The following is a 20,660-nucleotide window of genomic DNA, read 5'->3' on the forward strand; positions in this document are numbered from 1 at the left end:
TAAGCAGCATACTTTTAGGATTATTTAAATTAAATTTTTAAGTAAAACATCAATATTTATAATTAAAATTTGATGAAAAAACCTAAAAAACAAAGATTTTTTTTCGACCAAACTAAATATTCTTAAAAAAACGAATATCTGAAGAATATTCCAAAAACATATTAATACAACATTTATTTTTCAATGGCCTAAAAGTATGCCAACTATTTTCTAATTTTTCCAATACAACAAATTACAGAAAATAATTTATAAAAATCCTGTACATCTAATTTTTCTTATTCAAGTTCTAATTGTTATTATAGTTTAGAATTGAATTTATATGACATGTTTTATTTAGGTTCTTTTAACTATTTTGCGACAACATTTAAATAATAACTGAAAAAAAAAAAACAGAAAAACAAAAAAAAATAATAATAATGAAACAAGTATTAAACAAAACAGACAGACAGGGAGTGGGAAAATAAAAGTGGTTGAGGAGTAAAGGAATCATTACAAATTCTAAACATGAGCAAATTTTTCAATACTTTCACTGTTTAAAAAAACATGAAAACGGAAAGATAGAGAGGAGTGGAGAGGAGAGGAAATTACCTATAGGGGGGAACAAAATAACCAAAAAATAACTCATAAAAAAAACACTGAGTACAAGTCAGAATAGAACAGTTTACGACTTAATTTATATGGTAAAAGTAATAGGCGTTGGGACCTTTAGAGGAGATAGGGGAGCTTTTAGGGAAATATCTTTGTTGCAAAGAATTATTTGGACATTTGATTTTGTTTTTGTTTCTTTTTTAATGTGTGATTTTCACAATATTATTTATATCTTTTTGTTTTTTTTTAAGTTTTAAACAGGCAACAATTCACATTCACAGAAGTTTCATTAACCACGTCACTTTTTTTATGATAATTTTTTTGTTGTTGTTTTAATGAGAAAAAAAATAATGAAATTTCTTTAAAAAAGACGTTTTTAACAAAGTAATTACTTAAAAAAAGAGGGACAACATGGGCTTTATCTTCATTTTTGTTTCTATTCTTTAATAATTATGAACCAAAAGGATCTTTTTGTTTATAATGCTGCGGCATCTTCAACGACTTCTTTTTCTTCTTCTTCTTTTGCTTCTTCTTTTATAACTTCTGGTTTCTGTTTATGTTCTTTGTTATGAAAAATTTGTTTTTTTTTTTTTTTTTGTTTTGTTAATAATGAAATAAAAATTTGTTTTAATTACGAACACACAATTTGCCTAAAAACTTCCCCTACTGGGCCGGATGCTGTGGCATTATCAGCTGAGGCTGAAGCAACTGTTGTGGATGTTGCCCCGCCGCTGCTGGATAATAGGGGCTGGTCATCAATTGTGAGGGATGTATTGTTAGGGGGCACACAACATGGTATGAGGCTTGGGTTTGTGGGGCAAATGGTGGCTGTGGTCCCCCGCCAGCAGGGGAAGGTTGTGGCTGTGGATGGAACGTTTGATGTGGTTGACCCGGCGATGGTGTAGTCGATGGTGGTGTTTGTGTTAAAAATTGCAACTGTTGTGGTTCATACATACGGACCTGGAATAGAGAATAGATAGATCCACATTATATGAAAATTACTTTTTAAAGAGAACTTGATCGTTTTTTTGTAAAACAACTTACCATTGGTGGAGCATAAGGCTGCGATTGGAAATGTGGTGCATGTGGTGTTTGTGGATATGAGATGAATTGTGTTTGCAATGGTCCGGTGGCCAATAATGGTTGACCTGTTGCCGCTGAAGCATGCATTTGTGATGGTGTCATGGGTCCTAAAATTAAATTAAAAAAGTTAAATAAAATTTATTTGTTTTCATTAAAAATCGCCTTTTTAAGGCCATTTGCGAAAATTCGAAATTAAGTTCAATATTTCGAATATAGTGGGAAAATACCTTCATTTTAATAAATTTTAAAATTTTCGAAGTTCTAATTTAAAAAAAAAAAATCGAAAAAAACTCGGCTTTTATCCTAATTTGGCATTTCTACAACAACTTTTAATATTTAAAGTAATTTTCGAAAATTCGAATTTAAGTTCGAATTTTTGAAAATACCTTGAAAACTAGCAAAACCGAGTTGCAGACTTGGAAACGTTTCAAAGCTTAAAATTGTTCATGTATACCAGGAAAAAACTCGGGTTTAAATCGAATTAAACTTCGAAATAAGTTCGAAATTTCGAAAATACCTTGCATTTTTGCACATTTAATTGAAAATTAAACAATAGAGCAGATGCAATTCATAAAGAAGACCGCTGACACTTACCATAATTTCCTCTTCTCATGCGCGGCTGTTGGGCGGCCTGTGGATGACCGGGAGCATGAAAAGCTGTTGCCGGTTGTTGTCCCGGCATCATATAGATTGATGCCTGTTGACCACCAGCCGCTGCCAATGGCGCACCTTGTGTATAAATGGTTGTCATAGTGACAGGAGTTTGGGGTGTATGAGGCCGCGAAGGATTTGGAGTGCTGGGACTGCGAGGTGTAAAAGGCTTAGCTGAGGGATTAAGGACATGTGTCTTTTTGACGAGTGGTGCTGAACTCGAGGCCGAACTAGTTGTACCGGTTGTGCCCGATGAAGATGTATTGCTAGAGGGTGGTGTTGTTTTATCCGAGGGTGTAGAGCTACTGTTTGAGGACGACACCGGGGTACCGGCAGCATCTGTTTTTGTAATGGGTGTTTGCTGTTGTTGCTGCTGCTGCTGTTGTTGTTGTTGATTGGGTGTGTTATTATCGACCGCAACGGGTGGTGAAGTTTGTTGTTGCTGGCTATTGGTTTGTCCTGCACCAGTTGGTGTTACATTTTGTGTTGTTGTGGGCTGTTGGGGCTGGGTTGAAGTGCCGACAGTATTTGTTTGTGTTACCTGTGTAGTTTGTTCGGGTATAATGTGTTGCTGTGGTGTTTGTGGTGCCACGTGTTGTTGTGGAGTCTGTGGTGGTGGCACATGTTGCATCGGCATCGATGCTGGTCCTGCGCCATGTTGTTGTGGTACATGTTGCATTTGTTTTTGTGTCTGTTGCTGCTGCTGTTGTTGTTGGGGTGGTGGCAAATTCTGTTGTTGTTGTTGCTGCAAATGTGGTGGTGGACCGTGGGGTTGTTGTTGCTGCTGCAAATGTGGTGGTGGCACATAGTGTTGCTGCTGTTGTGGTGGTGGTCCTCCATGATGTGATTGCTGGCTCTGCTGTGGTGGTCCAGCATGATGTTGCTGTGGCACATGCTGCATAGCAACATGTTGCGATGGATGACCGCTAACATGTTGTTGCTGCTGCAAGTGGGGTGGTTGCTGTTGAGGCGGTGACACCGATGGCTGTGGTTGATGGCCCTTATTAATGTTCATGTGTTGCTGTGATTGTGACGACATGGAAGCAGACTGCTGCTGCTGAGTTGGGGGACCGGGTGAGGGTGACGTGTTGGCCAATTGGAAATCTTGACCAAATTGTCTTAGATCCTGTAATTGATTTTCACGAGAACGCATTTGCCTCTGTGGCTGAGGTGGTGGCTGCTGGTTTGTGGGAGGACCAGACATGCCATGAGGACCACCTGATTGCAAGGGAGGTGAGCTGCTGTTGCCACCTTGTCCTCCGCTATGAGGTGGACCATGTTGCGTGTGTCTACCCTGATTTTGATTATCATTGTTGTAGTTCATCGAGGAGTTCGATGAAGAACCCGAATACTGACGCATAGCTCTTTGAGGCAACGGCTTGCCATCACCTCCTCTGCCGCCAGCATCACCATTCATTTTCGAGGGACCTCTATAGGGAGCGGGACCACCATGCATTGGAGCTGGTGTATAAGGCTGATACGACGATTGTGATTGTTGAGGATTTTGCATTGGCATTGTATTGTAAATGATTTGCTTTTGACCTCCAGCGGAATTGCCGCCCTGAGACATGACACCTCCTCCTTGGGACATGCCAGATGAACCTCCACCGCTGTTGGGTGGTGGTGTATTGCGCACCATTTTCTGGTTAAGAGGCGCGTTGGGTTTGCGTTTTATCATGGAGTTATTACCGCCCTGGTATTTGTTGCCACCATCTTGTTGAGACATCTGCGAAGAGGGTGGAGCAGAACCCTTCATACCACCTGTCATACCGCCGACAGATGATTGCATAGAGTTTGACTGACCACCCATCGAAGAGACAGATGATTGATTGTTGCCCATCATGCGATCGTTACGATCATTACGATCATCGCGATCATGACCACCGTGACCACCACCACGAGCTGAAGAGCCCATAGTTTGTGAGGACATAGCAACAGGCGGTGGGGGTCCAGTAATTGAACGTGTCGGTTTTGTTATGTACCGTTCAGTCATTACGGGTGGTTCGAAACGCTTGCGCTCTCTTTCGCGCTCTCTTTCTCTTTCCTCGCGTTCACGCTCACGTTCCCGTTCTCTTTCTCTCTCCAAATCGCGTTCTCTTTCACGCTCCCTCTCGCGCTCACGTTCTCTCTCACGTTCGCGTTCTCGTTCACGCTCTAAATCAGGACGTGCTACAGCAGCATACATGGCCTCTTCGTCGCCATTCTCTAAATCGAGACGATCCCTACAAGCGGGATTATTCTCAATTTCAGCTGCCAATTTTTCAGCTTTAGCTTCACGTTCTTTGAACTCATCTGAATCGATTTTATCCAAGGGAACAGTATACGAAGATAGAGAATCGTCGAAAGTTGACTGAACTCCAAAAGTATTTTCATTCTTACGAAACATGTCATGGGGATCCCAACCATTGGCAGCATCATCTAATACGATATCAACTTCGCCATTTATGCCAGAAGGATCCCAGGGTTCTAGTTCTTTCTCTTCGAAACGTGAACCTAAAAAGTAAGTAAAGTACATCTTTATATTATTTCTGAACAATCTATTTTATATCTCAACAAATTTAGCTCTGCTATTTAACAGACCAAAAAGGGGTCACTTTAAACTCACCATTACATTTCTCCGAAATGGCAGCATCCGTTTGGAAATTACCACCTGTTGCATACTGTGAATCAAAATCTTTTGCTGAAATACTCACGACCGTGTCGTAGGGGAAAATCATAACATTTGGTACCGATTTCGATTCATCGGGTGAATTTTTACTCAACTTAATGCAAGCAGGCAATTCCAAAGCCACATCGAAATTGGGTGAGAAAGTACGAAAGACACCTTCATAAACATTACCCGAACGTAGACGCATTTGTACAACATTGCCGACCAAAGCAGTGGCAGCATGCATAAAATATGCATTATTGTAAATGCCCTGAGCCTGGGAACGGGATTTATTATTCGGCTGTCTGTTATCATTCGAATATCTGGAAATAAAGAAAATTGTTTATATTAAACATCAAAACATTAATATGGGAAAATATTCATTGGCGAAAAATCTAAAGGTCATTGACTTTAATAATGTGTGAGAAATAAATTTATAAATATTTTTTATTGAAAGTTTTGTTTGAATTTTCTCGGGTTGTGGTGCAGAACAAAACAAAAGCAAATACAATTTAATAACAAATAACTGCAACAAATCTACATATGTATATACTTATGTATGTATATTTTGTTTAGTGGAATTATGATTCATGGAATTAAAAGTAAACAACAACAAAAAAGTTGCTTATTAAGAAAAGCATTTGAAATTTAATAATTTGTGCAAATTAAAATTATCGTTTTTTATCTCCCAAAACCCCCAGACGGCGTCCAAATAATATCTTACGCCGATGACTGCTCGATATTGGCCACGGGCAACAGTTTTGATAAACTTTTACCTATGAGATCTATCTCCAACAAAATCCTCAGCAACTCTCTTTACCACTTGGACAAAGGAAGTAGGGCTAGAACTGGATGTGACAGTCAATGCGGAAAAAATCCCGACTGTAAATCAGCCTAAAATTCTTGGTGTCACATTTGATAGACTCCTTATGTCCTCCGGTCAGTGGTAAACGAAGCGCCAGTGTCGACTCCTAGAGTTAGCGTTCCCACGACAATTGGATCTTCGCTCCTGAACGACCCGAGTCATACTTGGCCAAAGATTGTCAATCCAGCGACTGTTTTATCAACCGAAATTTTTTTCCCCAGGAAAGAACTATCGGCCACAGTCGAACTGTTACAACAACAACAACAACAACTCCTAGAGTTAGCGACACACAATAGAAGAAGCTACAAAGCTGTCAAAACGCACCACTTAGAACAGTAACAGGCTGCATCAAATGACGTCTGAAGAACACCTGCATGACGAGACATAGATGCGTTCAGTTACGGAAGATAACATCATGCTGACAAAGCAGTTCCTAGTGTCATGTCTTCGGAAGGGCCACCACAGAAGAGTAGGGAATAATTTTTAAACTATATATACGTGTAATTTCAGGTGTCGCTGCCACAACAACAACAACAACTGTCAGTGAATGTCCCTGCCGTAATAGATTAGATGAAATACCTTCATAATATTCAGGATCTGGCAAAGTGTCTACGCTGTCCAGTGTCCCATAATTAATGATAGCAGTATTCTTATATGCATTCTGCTGAGGCGCGAGCAGGAAGTATTATATAGAGACCTAGTGGACCTCGACAGGTGGTTTCATTAAACCACCAAAACAAATTGGAAAAATAAATTACAGTTTGTAATAGTAATACTAGTACTGGCTAATTCAATGGTCATACATTTATCTTCATACTTAATGTGTCCAGGGACCCATATTGGCGTTATCCTTATGTATATCTCGTTTTTTTTTCGTTTAGAGATATTCTTAGATTATACTATAATATCGTAAAGACTCCCGTTTAAAGAAAACTGCAATAGCTTGACAATCTGAAGGGTAATCTTATCCCGAATGCGAATGAAGAAGTCTCTACCCATCCTACAACTTCACTTATAAACGACAATGTAAACTTTTATTACAACAGTGGACGAGTGAGACTCCGCTACTAAATAACTTTCCGGGATAAATAGAGTGAAAAAGATTGTCAAAAATCGTAGTCAATGAGCCATAAGAACTGCGGTGAACTGACTGAAGAAGTACTAATACTAAACCTCCTATGTCTACAAGACATCAAGACTGTTTCGCGATTATGGGACATCTCTTAAACATATGACAAACTATCGATAATGTGGCTCGTGATAGACGTAACAGATGGTTCTCTCCTATAAGAGTGGACAATAAAAACATTTATTGGAATTTCTCAGATAAGTTCATCACGGATGAGCATGCGATTACAATTGGATACTCTTTACTTTCTTTTTAAGATTACTGATACTTTGACAGTCCATTGTCCGGCACAATTTCACTTCGATTTGCAGATTATAAAGAATAGGGATGCGATTTACATATAGGATAAGCCAGAGCTAATAAATAAATTGATCTCCTTTTTTCAAAGCCGACACAATGCAGAAACTAGTAGGAAAGCTACCAATCTAAATGCTTGCTTAAATAGCAAACTATTTTGCTTTTAATATAGAAACTCCTAAAGGAATTCAAAGTCCAGAAAGATTTAAAAAAAACTCATACTACAGATCGATTACCAGATGATTGCAAAGTCTTTAAAACAAAAATTTTAAGGTTTCCTAGTTGGTAAAGGTTAAACATTACAAATTTAGATAAGAATAACTCAAAAGGATTAATAATGTCAAATAAGATGGAACTTTGGTACGCCGGACTTTTGTAGATCTTAGAGTAACTATCCCTATTATTGGTACCATCTGCGGTTAGAATCCAGACTGTCACGGGAACCTTGAAGGTCTTTAATAGGAAGGTAGTACTAAAAATGAGATGTTGAAAGTTAAATTTATCCCTGCTCTGGGAAAAAATATCATTACAATTAATAAAATGCATCTCGCTTTTTTAGGCCTCTTTATTATACTGACTCTACTAGTGTGATTCGTTTTGAATCATACGATAACTCAACAAACCTATTGAAACCTTAGCGTTTAACTAATGAAATTCCCTATTATTTCTTTCAACACTGTAGCCTATTTGTAATTCTATACATCTATTTATCATTCCCACTTCAAATGTACTTTAATTTCACTAGAAATTTTAAAAGCAAAATAAAACATTATCTAATTAAATAAATGACAAACAAGATATTTGCAAAATTCATGAGCTTCCTCTTCATATTTAAAATCGAAAAAAAGCTCAGATTTAAAAAAAAGAAAATAAATAAATAAAAACAAAAAACATTTTTTTTAAATAGAATGAGGCCACATAAATACACAAAACAAAGTCAAGAATGCACACATGAATAAATAAATTAATATGAGTAAGACTAGTCGTCGATTTTTGTATTAGGAAATATACAATATTATACTTTTTTTGTTTTTATTTATTTATGCAAAGTAATATTTACAATATATGTTGAACAGAACAACAACTACAAGAGAAATAAATAATAAATGAAAATAAAACCATAGAATAAATACAAGTTAGCATGAATGGAGGAGAACGAGCGAGTAGTAAGTAAAATGCAGGCAGTTAAGATACAATGTAGAAAAAATTTATAAAATGAACAATTATTATTATGAGCGATACTCGCACTACTCGTGCACAAAAGTACAAATAGCAACAACAGCAGCAGCAGAAGCAGCAACATCAACATGCATATTGTAGACATTTTAAATTAAGGTCAATTGAAATTAAAAATCAATTAAGTCTACGTGTGTTTTAGAGGGTTTGTTTAGGCCTTTTATTGTGAATATGTTTTAGTTTTTTTTCTATTGTTTTTTGCTTAGATTTTTTCACCACACATGCATAAGGGTACAAAAGCCACAAAGATTCTCTAGCACTATATGACTACATGTATACATGTTTGTGGTCTATTCTATTCTAATGATGGATACTATTTACAATGAAAGCTTTGGTGATGATGATGATAGAATTGTCACTATATACAAGCACAAAAACTTCAACCAAGTGATATTGATAATTTATCTATGTGAAGGACAGTTTGTTAGACAGAATACTATCATAATTTTGTGTACAAAAATAACATAAAAAACTGAATATAAGAAATTCTTAAAAACAAAATATTAATCTCTAACGATAAATCAGGTCAAGTTTGGGTCAGGTCAAAATTTTATTATTGTTGTGAAAAGAAAAACATGCAAGGAATTGTATGTAATAGTTAAGGTTAAAAAAACAAATAACATTTTAAAGGAAAATGTGTGTATTTACTAGGGTGATCGACTCGATTTTTCAACCGGTTTTAAAACCGGTTTTTTCTGCTTTACCAGTGTCGGTTTTTTCTTAATGTTGATTTTTCGAATATCGAATAACCCGGTTTTTTCAGTTTTTAAAAACCGGTTTCGAATACTTTTATTTGCTTTGTATTCAAAGATTATTTAAATGAAATTTTTAAGTAAATAATAATACAGCCCGTCTAAATTTTAAAAACATTCGAGTCGAGGAACTAGCGTATATTTTTCTACAGCTCCTTTGGTTAAACTTCTTTGATTTTCCTAATTAATTAAAAAAATGTATTTGTAAAATTGATAACTGTTTGATAAAATTTTATCAATCTTAAGATTATATTCCAATTACAATAATTAATTTTCGGCTGAAATTTTATGGAAGTGTTGGAATGCCTATGCAAATTTCCTAAACAGGGCTTTTAAAATAAGCTAGGATTACATAGTACCTTATGTTTAACAGAAGTGTCCCACTTTTTTCCTAATTTTTTTATATTAAAGAAATAATGTAAATCTGTTAAAAATCATTTCGGGCCATGTTTTATTAATCAAATTTAAACATAAACATTAAGTTTTTTAAATTAAAATATATTTTTTTTTATTTATAATGAAAAACCGGTTAACCGGTTTTTTCTGTATTTGAAAAATATCAACCGGTTTTTTTAAATGTCAACTATTCAAACTATTCGAAAACCGGTTTTTGGAAAATGTCGAATAATCGATCACCCTAGTATTTACAGGTAAATCATAAATTTTGAAATGCAAAAACAAAAAATATAGCGTTTATTCCTAGAGGAAAATACTGCTGTTTGCCATTTTTATGTTTAAATTCTATTTATTTTCTTGGAACAGGGAAATTCTAAACTGTAAAGAAATTTCTGGGAAAATCACAGTTTAAACGGTTTTTAAGTTATTTTCAAAATATGTCATAATAAAAAGGTAAGAAAGGAAAGTAAAAGTAAAGAAATTGTTTATATTTCCAAGAATTAATTTGTGTATTTTTCTAATTAACAAACCATTTAAAGCAAATGGATTTCTAGTTTTGTATTTCTCTTGTTAAATTAGTAAAAAGATAGACATACATTTATAAAATAACATTAAAGCATATCGTCAACTGAAATGCAACATGCGTAACAACCAAATATTTGAAAACAACTTTTCGTTTGATAATGGTCCACTGCATCAGAATACTAAAAAACACCGGCTTTATTAACATTCGACTCAACTCATTTCCACCCTTAAGAAAGTCATAGTCATATAATAGACAATGTCTAGCGACATAATTTTATTCAAATGTGTTAATTGGTTACTGAATATAATACATGTAAGAAAATGTAATGTTTATAAAAACAATAGCTTTTATTTTATTTTGAAGTGTTATTATGACCTCTTGCACGTTAGGTAACGATATTTATTTTAATATACAGGAGCTTTGTATTCTGTTACTGTTCTGTTATATTTAACGATTGTGCTTCATCGACATAATATTACTAGGAGACTGTAGCACTTTTTATTTAACAACTTTTTGTAAATCATCAACCAAAATTGAGTATTCTTAAATAGTTTTAAAATTCTCAATCCAAATGCCTGGATCAAGAGCAAAAATTTTCGAAAATACTTGAGCTTCAAATCGATCCTTAACTAAAGTTGATTTTACACTCACTTTGCCAGAAAAAATTATATCTGTTGTTGGGGCTGTCGACCCCAACAACAACTAAGTGAACCAGAATCAACCATAAAGAGAAATTCCGAAATAAAGTACTAAAAGCTCTCGCTAGCACCTCCTGGGGCATGTATAAGGAAACAATCACGTCGACATATAAAGCAATTGATCGCATTCTCGCTAATAACGCTGCCTCAATATGGACCCCTTTATCTCAATGACACACAATGGCAAGTATGGAAGACATCAAGATGATAAATATGGATCACTTACACGAGCAAACCAGTGTATGACATACCACCAGGCTAGACAATTCCTGGTGGCATGCCATCCTATCCCAACCATCAAATTTTAATGGAAGATCCCCCCTCAACACATTCGGACAGAATTTCGGCGTTATATTACATCCAGGATGTTGCCCCACCTGACGTTGACAGATCCTCCCCCTCGACACATTCGGTCAGAATTTCGGCGTTATATTACATCCAGGACGTTATCCCACCTGACGTTGACAGATTGTCGATAATAAACGCACAGAAGACATAGCACAAAAAGGCGATAAAAGAAGGCATTAATGGCTACAGGTGCAATAAAGTCTTAAATCAAGAGGCAATTACCCAGGTAAACTAGTTCTACACTCGCACAGTAAAGAGCCAAGAACGAATTGTTCCAAGCCCTCACTATACAGTGCATTTTTTAACTGTCCCCATAGGCCCACAAATTTAACACCCATAGACCTATGGCTAAGACCGACTGATGTAGCACAATTTCTCTAGCTTCCAATAACATCTCATGACACCAATAATAATTAATTTTATTGAATATTTTCAGGAAAGAACATCCAGTCATAGACAATCTGTTACAACAACTACAACTAAGCGAACGATACAAGATACATATTCTTTAAGATTTATGTAATAGTAATGAAATGAGGCTTACAAATGTAAAGTGTTACAAAAAAGTATGTTCACTTTTAAAATATGGCCATTGCACCAATCTGCTAATAATATAAAAGATATTTTTAGAGATATATGCATATAAAGTCCATATAAATCTTATTAGTAACGATGCATTTTGTTTTCTTCAACTAAAAGACTTGTAAGTTAGTTACGTAAACGTAAGTTTTTATTTCAAATTAAAGTACAATTGAAGCGATTACTTATGAAAAATTACTATGTTCAAATATAGGCCAGGCAAACGCCAATAGGAATTAATACGCAGGACATAATTGTGATAACTCAAGATCAGAAATTGGCCGGAATTACAAAAATTTTGCGTTCGATGTTGTCTAGGTTATCTTGTTGGCATAGAGCAGCTATTTAATGTAACACCAAAGAAAAAACTGAATACATACATAGATTAAATCACAAGCCCGCCTGTTTTCTTTAATAATTTTGTCAACCGAAATTAGCTTAACGAGATTTTGTTAAAAATTTGCAAACTTTCTTGAAAAGTGTATCTATGATTATAAGGAATAGGGGTATTCAAGTAAAGACAAAAACGAAATGCTTCGTTCTTAATGAAAACCATTTGGAATCCTTCGATTCTTCTCTTTTTAATACATATTTACTATTCAATATGAATTGATTGCGTACTTTCTTCGAATGTTGTGGCTTTGTTTTTTTATTATTAATTGTTAATTGGACCACAATAAAACAAAAACGATTTGAAAGACAATTTATTAAGAGTTTTACCAACCAATTCCACGAAATTGAAAATTAAAGTTTACATTTTTGCTATAAAGTATATTTTCATATAGAGATGGAAATATATTGATTGAAACAAGTTCAATGAAATTGCAAATAGTTTGCCTCATATGAGTTTTATAAATTTTTCAAATACTATGAATCATCAGCAACCAACCCAAATTATACTGCACCTAAAAACATAGTTACTTAGGGTAAATATAAAACCATAATTTTCAAGATAACATGGTAACATTCTGATCTTTTTTCAGAGGAGTCCAATCAGAAGGATTTTATGATTTCAAACTAGGGATGATGGTAGGTGTCTGTTAATATTTCATGTTGTGTCTTCCCATTTTTAACACATTTTCCTATTATTTGACCACTAAGAAGTCAAAAACTCCCTCAGAATTTGGGCTATACCTATTATCTTAATAGATCCTGTTTTTATGGTCAGCAACAAGACAAACGCGTTTATCAATGCAGCACTACACTCACAGCCCATATGAGTCAACCAAAATATGAGTGTATTATACAACGCGGAAGCTGAATACTTTCCAAAGCCCGACATTTGAAAAACTCTGTACCCGCCCACAAGTTTTTAATAGAATAAATAAGAATTACGGAAAAATATAATCATTTAACAGGAAATTAAATGTTGGTCAGATTTAAGTGAGTAGAAAGGTTTAAAATGGTTATATACCATAAGGTAGAACTCCACTCGAAGTCCGCTGTGGTCAATAGTGGTTCACTACTGTATAATGAGACAGAATAGTCATAAATAGTAAAACGAAAGAAGAGAAAGCAATATTGGACAAGAATACAGTCTAAAGTAAAGTAAAAGTGGAAAAGGAATTATATTCCTCCATTAAACCTGTTTATGCCCTTGATAAAAAATAGCAGTATACAAGTGCTACTACTAGAAATGCTTCCTAGTTCATGGTGGAACCTATTTCCTAGCCTCTTACTAAACAATATGTAAATCAATAATCCACATAAAAAAAATAAAGAGTTCTTCCCCGAATAAGGGGACCTATATACCTTAACCTATAATTTGTAAATATCTTGTTGCAATTTACAAAAATCGTATTAAAATTTTTGAATTTTCAAATAAAAGTTAACAAAAAAATAAACACTTGTTACAAATCTTATAAAAAAAAAATTTCTATTTCAATTCAAAACACTTCGTTTTGAAATCACACGAAGAAGGGAACAAAATAAATGATAAAAAAATAAATTGACCAACTGGCAAAAATAAAAACAACTCACAACTCCAATGCCACCAAAGAAACTTTTTGATACACACGCACACACATGTTTTTACAATTACATAATATTTTGAAAAAGTATTAAATTTTATTTTATTAATTATTTATTTATTTGTTATAACACCAAATATTAAAATAAAAAAAAAACAATTTCCAAACCGAGTAAAACAAGGAAATGAAAATGCGCTTGCAATGCACAAAATAAAATAACGAAAATTTAAAACGTACAATGCAAATATAAACTTACCTTGAGATACCACCACCACCAGTGGATATACCGCCTCCTCCGCCACCACCACTGGGGCGATTTTTGCGTTTATTGTTGTTCATTTTGTTTTCCCTTTACTTATTGATGGAACGAAAAAGTTATTGACTGCAACCAGCGAGAAAACAGACAAAATATTTTTAGGCACAAACAAAGGTTTTTCTTAGTTTCCTCCTCCTCTTGGTTTTTTATGTTTTTTTTTTTTTTTCTTTTAAGCTTTTTGCACAAACTTATTTGCTTTTTGTAGCGAAAAACACCAGCTTTTTTGTATTACTTTCGTTTTGCTTTTTGTTACTTTTTTCTTTAACTTGTTTTAAATTTATTTATTTTTTGCCAACTTCACTGCATTAATGTGTGGTGTTTGATGAATGTTGATTTCTTCTCTTTGTAGAAATCGTTAATTTCAACGCTAGTTGTATTTTTCCTTTTTTCTTGTACTTTTTTTGTTTTATTTGTTTATTCAACTTCTTTTGTTTCTTGTGTGTTTTCCCTCGTTTTTTTTCAATTTTACGGGTTCATGCAGTTTATTTTATCTTCGTGTTTTTTCTTGGAATTTCTTTTGACTATTTTTGTTTTTCCCTTTTGAAATAAATTCTGCCTTTTTCTCTGTTCTTTGATCAGTGTGAGTTGTTGTTGGTATTTCTTGTTTGCTGTGTGAATTCTTCTATTTCTTTTTTTGGCTTCAACTTCGCTGCAAAATTTTCACGTTTTTCTTTTTTCACCTTTCCTTTTTATAGTGTTATTCGTTCGCCTACCTCTGCTAACGCTCTGTCGCTGTTCTGCTTACAAACACACTTTGCACTGACTGATTTTCCTTCCAAATTAATCTTGACCAACTTTCGCCACGTAATATTCTTTGTAATAAGTGCTTGTCTTCCTGAATATGTTCTTCTTCTTGTGTGACGATGTTAACTACTTACTTTTCTTATATATTTGCTAATTTTAAGTTGATAACAATTATTTTTTAACAAATTTTTTAATTGCTATTTTAACTTTTACTTCGGCAATTCCACATATGCGTGACAACCGTAGACCTGTGCTGACATAAATTAAAGACGGTGGCTGTCACTAAAAATGTTGACGGCGGCATAAAAACGACTGTAAGCCGGCTAAGTTTTCAACTCTGTTTTAAAATTTACCAACGATACACATAGTAGCATTTTGGACAAAATTTTTTAACAGTGTTAGGATCGATTAAGGCCAAAATAGAATGTAACTAAATATAAAGTGTTAGTTATGCAACAATCATGATAAAATTTAGCTGAGATCAAGTTTATATGTTCAGAAATCAAACAACATGATTCAAAAGTCGCAAAGGTGAAAAGTCGTATCACATCTTTATATAAAGTCCCCTTTAGAATTTTATTTAATGTTTATAATATGAGCGTATTTTATTTAATCTTAATCATGTTACCAAATTTTATTATATAAAAATAACAAAAAGGCGCCTTAAGAAAATAAATAATCATAATTGACTGATAATTGAAATGAGTACCGCGATTGAAACACGATTTTTAAATCTTAATTATACAAATAAGAAATAAGTCCATCAACTTTTTTGAGCATCAGTTCATAAGTACCCATAACTTGCTAAACTTTTACTGGCATTAAAATGCTGCTATAAGAAACAAGTTTTGTAGGAACCAATGCATTATTGACTCTTTCTCTATATAAGATCAGAAAATATCTTTGACATTACTGACATAAAAATAACCGTATAACCCTATAACTTCTTTAACGAAAAAAAGTTTACTTTTAATCAATCCTAGCAAATTTAACAATGATTCACTCTTTCAAATACGGAAGAATTATTTGATCCAAGCTCTCATTAAAGTTCGTATTCCAATGCTCATATTGAGTTTAAACTAGTATTCGGCATATCCAAATATAACACACCTACTTTTCTGAATTTACAAGTAGTCGTACACTGACAAAATTTACGGCGGCTTTTATTTTGTTGCAACGGCTAGGTTAAGTCACCGAATCGCCGTTGATCTGTGCGTGACAACCGTAAAAAAGTGCTACCTGATTATCAGAATCATCGAGGTGCCATATCAAAGAAAAGTTATGAAATGTAAAAATAATCGCTAGAATTAAAATCAGGTAATTTGGTTTGCCAAATGAATAGGAAAAATATCGTTTTTTTAATTTGAAAAATATCATGATTTCGCATAACATTTATTCATTAATTTAAAATACAATATAGAACACAGAGATATAAGTCGAGATGGGTCAAATCCGATCATTTTGCATTGGCTTGTATCTCCGATAGAAAAGCACAAATTTTAATAAATTTTTTATATTAAAAAGTAGAGTGTACAATGTGTAATTCACCAGTAATGTATTTTTTTTAAATTCATATTAGTGGCAGCACTCAATTCAAGTGAAATATGTTGGCAGCAGTGATGAACTGTTAGATATTGTATTACTACTTCGCAGGGTGTTCAGCTTTTTAGCAGATTCTGCATTTCGCAAATATGCCTTTACCATTGACCAATTTTCTTCTTCTAGACTATAGACTAGACTATAGACTACACTATAGACTAGACTATAGACTAGACTATAGACTAGACCAATTTTCTTCTTCTAGACTATAGACTAGACCAATTTTCTTCATCTAGACTATAGACTAGACTATAGACTAGACTAGGCTATAGACTAGACTATAGACTAGACTATAGACTAGACTATAGACTAGACTATAGACTAGACTATAGAATAGACTATAGACTAGACTACAGACTAGACTATAGACTAGACTATAGACTAGACTATAGACTAGACTATAGACTAGACTATAGACTAGACTATTACTAGACTATAGACTAGTCTATAGACTAGACTATAGACTAGACTATAGACTAGTCTATAGACTAGTCTATAGACTAGACTATAGACTAGACTATAGACTAGTCTATAGACTAGACTATAGACTAGACTATAGACTAGACTATAGACTAGACTATAGACTAGACTATAGACTAGACTATAGACTAGACTATAGACTAGACTATAGACTAGACTATAGACTAGACTATAGACTAGACTATAGACTAGACTATAGACTAGACTATAGACTAGACTATAGACTAGACTATAGACTAGACTATAGACTAGACTATAGACTAGACTATAGACTAGACTATAGACTAGACTATAGACTAGACTATAGACTAGACTATAGACTAGACTATAGACTAGACTATAGACTAGACTATAGACTAGACTATAGACTAGACTATAGACTAGACTATAGACTAGACTATAGACTAGACTATAGACTAGACTATAGACTAGACTATAGACTAGACTATAGACTAGACTATAGACTAGACTATAGACTAGACTATAGACTAGACTATAGACTAGACTATAGACTATAGACTAGACTATAGACTAGACTATAGACTAGACTAGACTATAGACTAGATTATAGACTAGACTATAGACTAGACTATAGACTAGACTATAGACTAGACTATAGACTAGACTATAGACTAGACTATAGACTAGACTATAGACTAGACTATAGAATAGACTAAAGACTAGATTATAGAGTGGAGTATAGGCTAGACTATAGACTAGACTCTATAAACTAGACTATAGAATAGACTAAAAACTAGATTATAGAGTGGAGTATAGGCTAGACTATAGCCTACACTATAGACTAGTGTAGTGGGGGTACTGCAATATTTTCCGACAATCTGCGACAATCTAACTACAGCACCTACTTCCAAGCGGAAGTTGGTTCATTCACAGAATGTATATCAGTGTTTTAATACACAATTTCCACAGATAATTCTAATTCTCACCATTGACGTCTTACCAACCAAATCTAGTCTGATCTAAGCGAATTACGGAAGTTACATTTAAGTTTTATAACTATCTATGTGATAATGATGTAAATTCACACCTATTAAATCTTATCTGCTTTCGCCATCTTTATTACCGAAATCAGTTTAGAAAAAATATAATAAATTTATAAAATTAGTTTAAATAATAGAAATTACGTAAAAAGACTAGTTGCTTATAAAAATAATAGGGCATAATAATTTTTAACGCTTTTAGTTAGTGGCGCATTTAATCTTAATTAAGCGTTAAACCAACATTAAGTTTTATAAACCCAATAAATCTAAAAAGCATGTTTAAACAACTTGCCGCACTATTGACCAGAAAAGAAAAAAATATTATTTATATAAAAAATAATAATAAACAAATAATAACATCGATAAAAATATTTATTTAAACAAAAAATAAAAAAATAATTTTTCTTTTATACTGTTATTATTATTAAAAATATAAATATAAACTTTTCTTGGAATGGAAAAATATTGAATCAAATTTAAATTGAAATTTTTCCACTTGAGCAAAAATTGACAAATTCTTTATGAACGCAAAAATTAATACATATTTAATCAATAAAGTAAATTTTGCGTTTTATTTTTTTGGCAACACTTTTTTCATTTTTAGAGTTTGTAAATTATTTTGACAAATAGCTAGCGAAAAAATAATAAAGTATTTTATCAATAAATATGGCAATAATTGACACTTGCACCATACGGTATGTACTTGTAGTATTCGATCAAAAAATAGCTAAATTTCATTAACACTTTTACACATTCTTAATTTGTTATACATGTACTTTGGATTAAAAATTTGTGATTTATTTTAAGTATAAAAATAAATAATTTTTTATTTATTATTTTGCGACTTTATTAGTATTTGATCGAGTACGTTATATAAATATTGAAATCTAAACTTTAACAAATGAGCCCATCTTTTAATTAATGGACTGACGGCTTTAGAAAGTGATTCTGAGTCGATTGGTATACTTTAAGGTGGGTGATGGACCAATATTTTCGGGTGTTAGAAACATGAGCACAAACGCATAATACCCTCCTCACTATTGTGGTGTAGGGCATAAACACCACGGTAACCCCACGACATTTTTGGTACTTTTCTAACATATAAACTTTTGATAAGTAGTCCACATTATAGTACTCAAGACTTAGACCAGTATGAAGTCTATTCTACACATTTTCTAATCTATAGTCTAGTTTATAGTCTGGTCTACAATCTAGTCTATAGTCTAGTGCATAGTCTAGGGTATAGTATAGTCTATTCTATAGTCTATTCTATAGTCTATTCTATAGTCTAGGCTGCAGTCTATTCTATAGTCTAGTCTATTCTATAGAATAGTCTATAGTATTGTCTATAGCCTAGTCTATAGTCTAGTCTATAGTCTCAAGCTTCCAGGCAGAAGTACGAGCAATAACGGAATGCGTAAATTGGATTAGAATAAATATGGCGCCCACAGCGCTTAATATATTTACCGATAGCCAGAAGGCAATTAGGGCGATATCAGGCGATAGAATTAAATTGGATTGTAAGAAAGCTTTAACTGAATACTCTCCCAGAGGTAAGGTTCACATCATATGGGTACCAGCCCTCTCGGGAGTAGTCGGTAACGAAAGGGCGAATGTAATAGCTTTAAAAGGTAGGGAGCTCGAGGCAGTTAACCTGACAAACGCGAAACCATTCGACGCAACAAAAGCTGAACTAAAAATATGGGTGAAAAAATCCCATAAGGCCTCTTGGAATAATGAAACAGTGGGTAGCACCACGAAGATCCTATGGGGAAACCCTGATGAGAGCAAGACGAAAAATCTCCTCAAAATGAGCAAGTCTGAAGTTAGTATGAGGGTACGTATTCTGAGTGGACACACAGGATTACGAGCACATCTATGCAAAATTGGACGTGCGGATTCAGACGAATGTAGAGCATGTGGAGAGGACAGTGAAACTCTAGAGCACTTTCTTTGCCACTGCCAGGCATTCGACGAAGTTAGATCCAAATATCTGGGAAGTGATGTTATTTCGGAAATAACATTCCTGACTAACACTGATTGGAAGATTCTTAGGAATTACGTTCAGGAAACTGAGATTATGAACACTGAAAATTAATTCATTCAGTTCCCTTTTTTTCATGATAAGGAGCGCACAACAGACCCGATAGTGGCCTAGGTGTATTTCTTCGGATTTGACCTAGTCTATAGTCTAGTCTATACACTAGTCAATAGTCCAGTCTATAGTCTAGTATATACTCTATCATATAGTGTAGTCTAATCTATAGCCTAGTCTATAGTCTAGTCAATATTCTAGTCTATAGTCTAGTCTACATTATGGTCTCTAGTCTAGTATATAGTCTAGTATATGGTCTAGTCTATAGTCTCGTCTAGTATATCCTAGTTTAGCCTAGTTTAGCCGAAAATTATTTAAGTACTTTAAATCCTGAAAAGTACTATTTTTGTTATAAATTAGTACTTTTTTTAAAATTTGAGTTTTTCATCCCTGATTAAAATCATTTATTAAGCTTGCTACTACTATAATGTAAGTTATCGGGGAAACGAATGTTCCACATATTAAGGAATAAAACAACAACAGTACCTCCTGTTTCGTGTATTCCATGTAATGAATTAAGCATTTATAAATCCTAGAATTCGACAACAACGATACGTTCCCGAGAAGAAATCGAGTATTACAAGACTCTAAATAAAACCTTCTCGAATTAGAGAATGATTTTGACACTTTTAGCTCACACGGATTGAACATACATGTTTG

The 20,660-nt window shown here is 33.8% G+C and overlaps 1 protein-coding gene across 1 annotated transcript; it reads right to left on the reverse strand.

The window, feature by feature from the left end:
- Nucleotides 1-827: 827 nt before the first annotated feature.
- On the reverse strand, nt 828-15,102 carry LOC119606824 (ataxin-2 homolog). Its single transcript, XM_037960457.1, has 5 exons — nt 14,022-15,102; nt 4,928-5,292; nt 2,266-4,815; nt 1,633-1,778; nt 828-1,548 (listed from the first exon to the last, which is right to left on the reverse strand). Exons 1-5 carry the CDS (start codon nt 14,102-14,104, stop codon nt 1,252-1,254), a joined length of 3,441 nt encoding a protein of 1,146 aa, XP_037816385.1. The 5' UTR covers nt 14,105-15,102; the 3' UTR covers nt 828-1,251.
- Nucleotides 15,103-20,660: the final 5,558 nt, after the last annotated feature.

This window comes from Lucilia sericata, unplaced genomic scaffold (genome assembly GCF_015586225.1).
Source record: "Lucilia sericata isolate MDLA Ls3-8-SP2 unplaced genomic scaffold, ASM1558622v1 Contig000626F_arrow, whole genome shotgun sequence".
Classification (NCBI taxonomy): Eukaryota; Metazoa; Arthropoda; class Insecta; order Diptera; family Calliphoridae; genus Lucilia; species Lucilia sericata.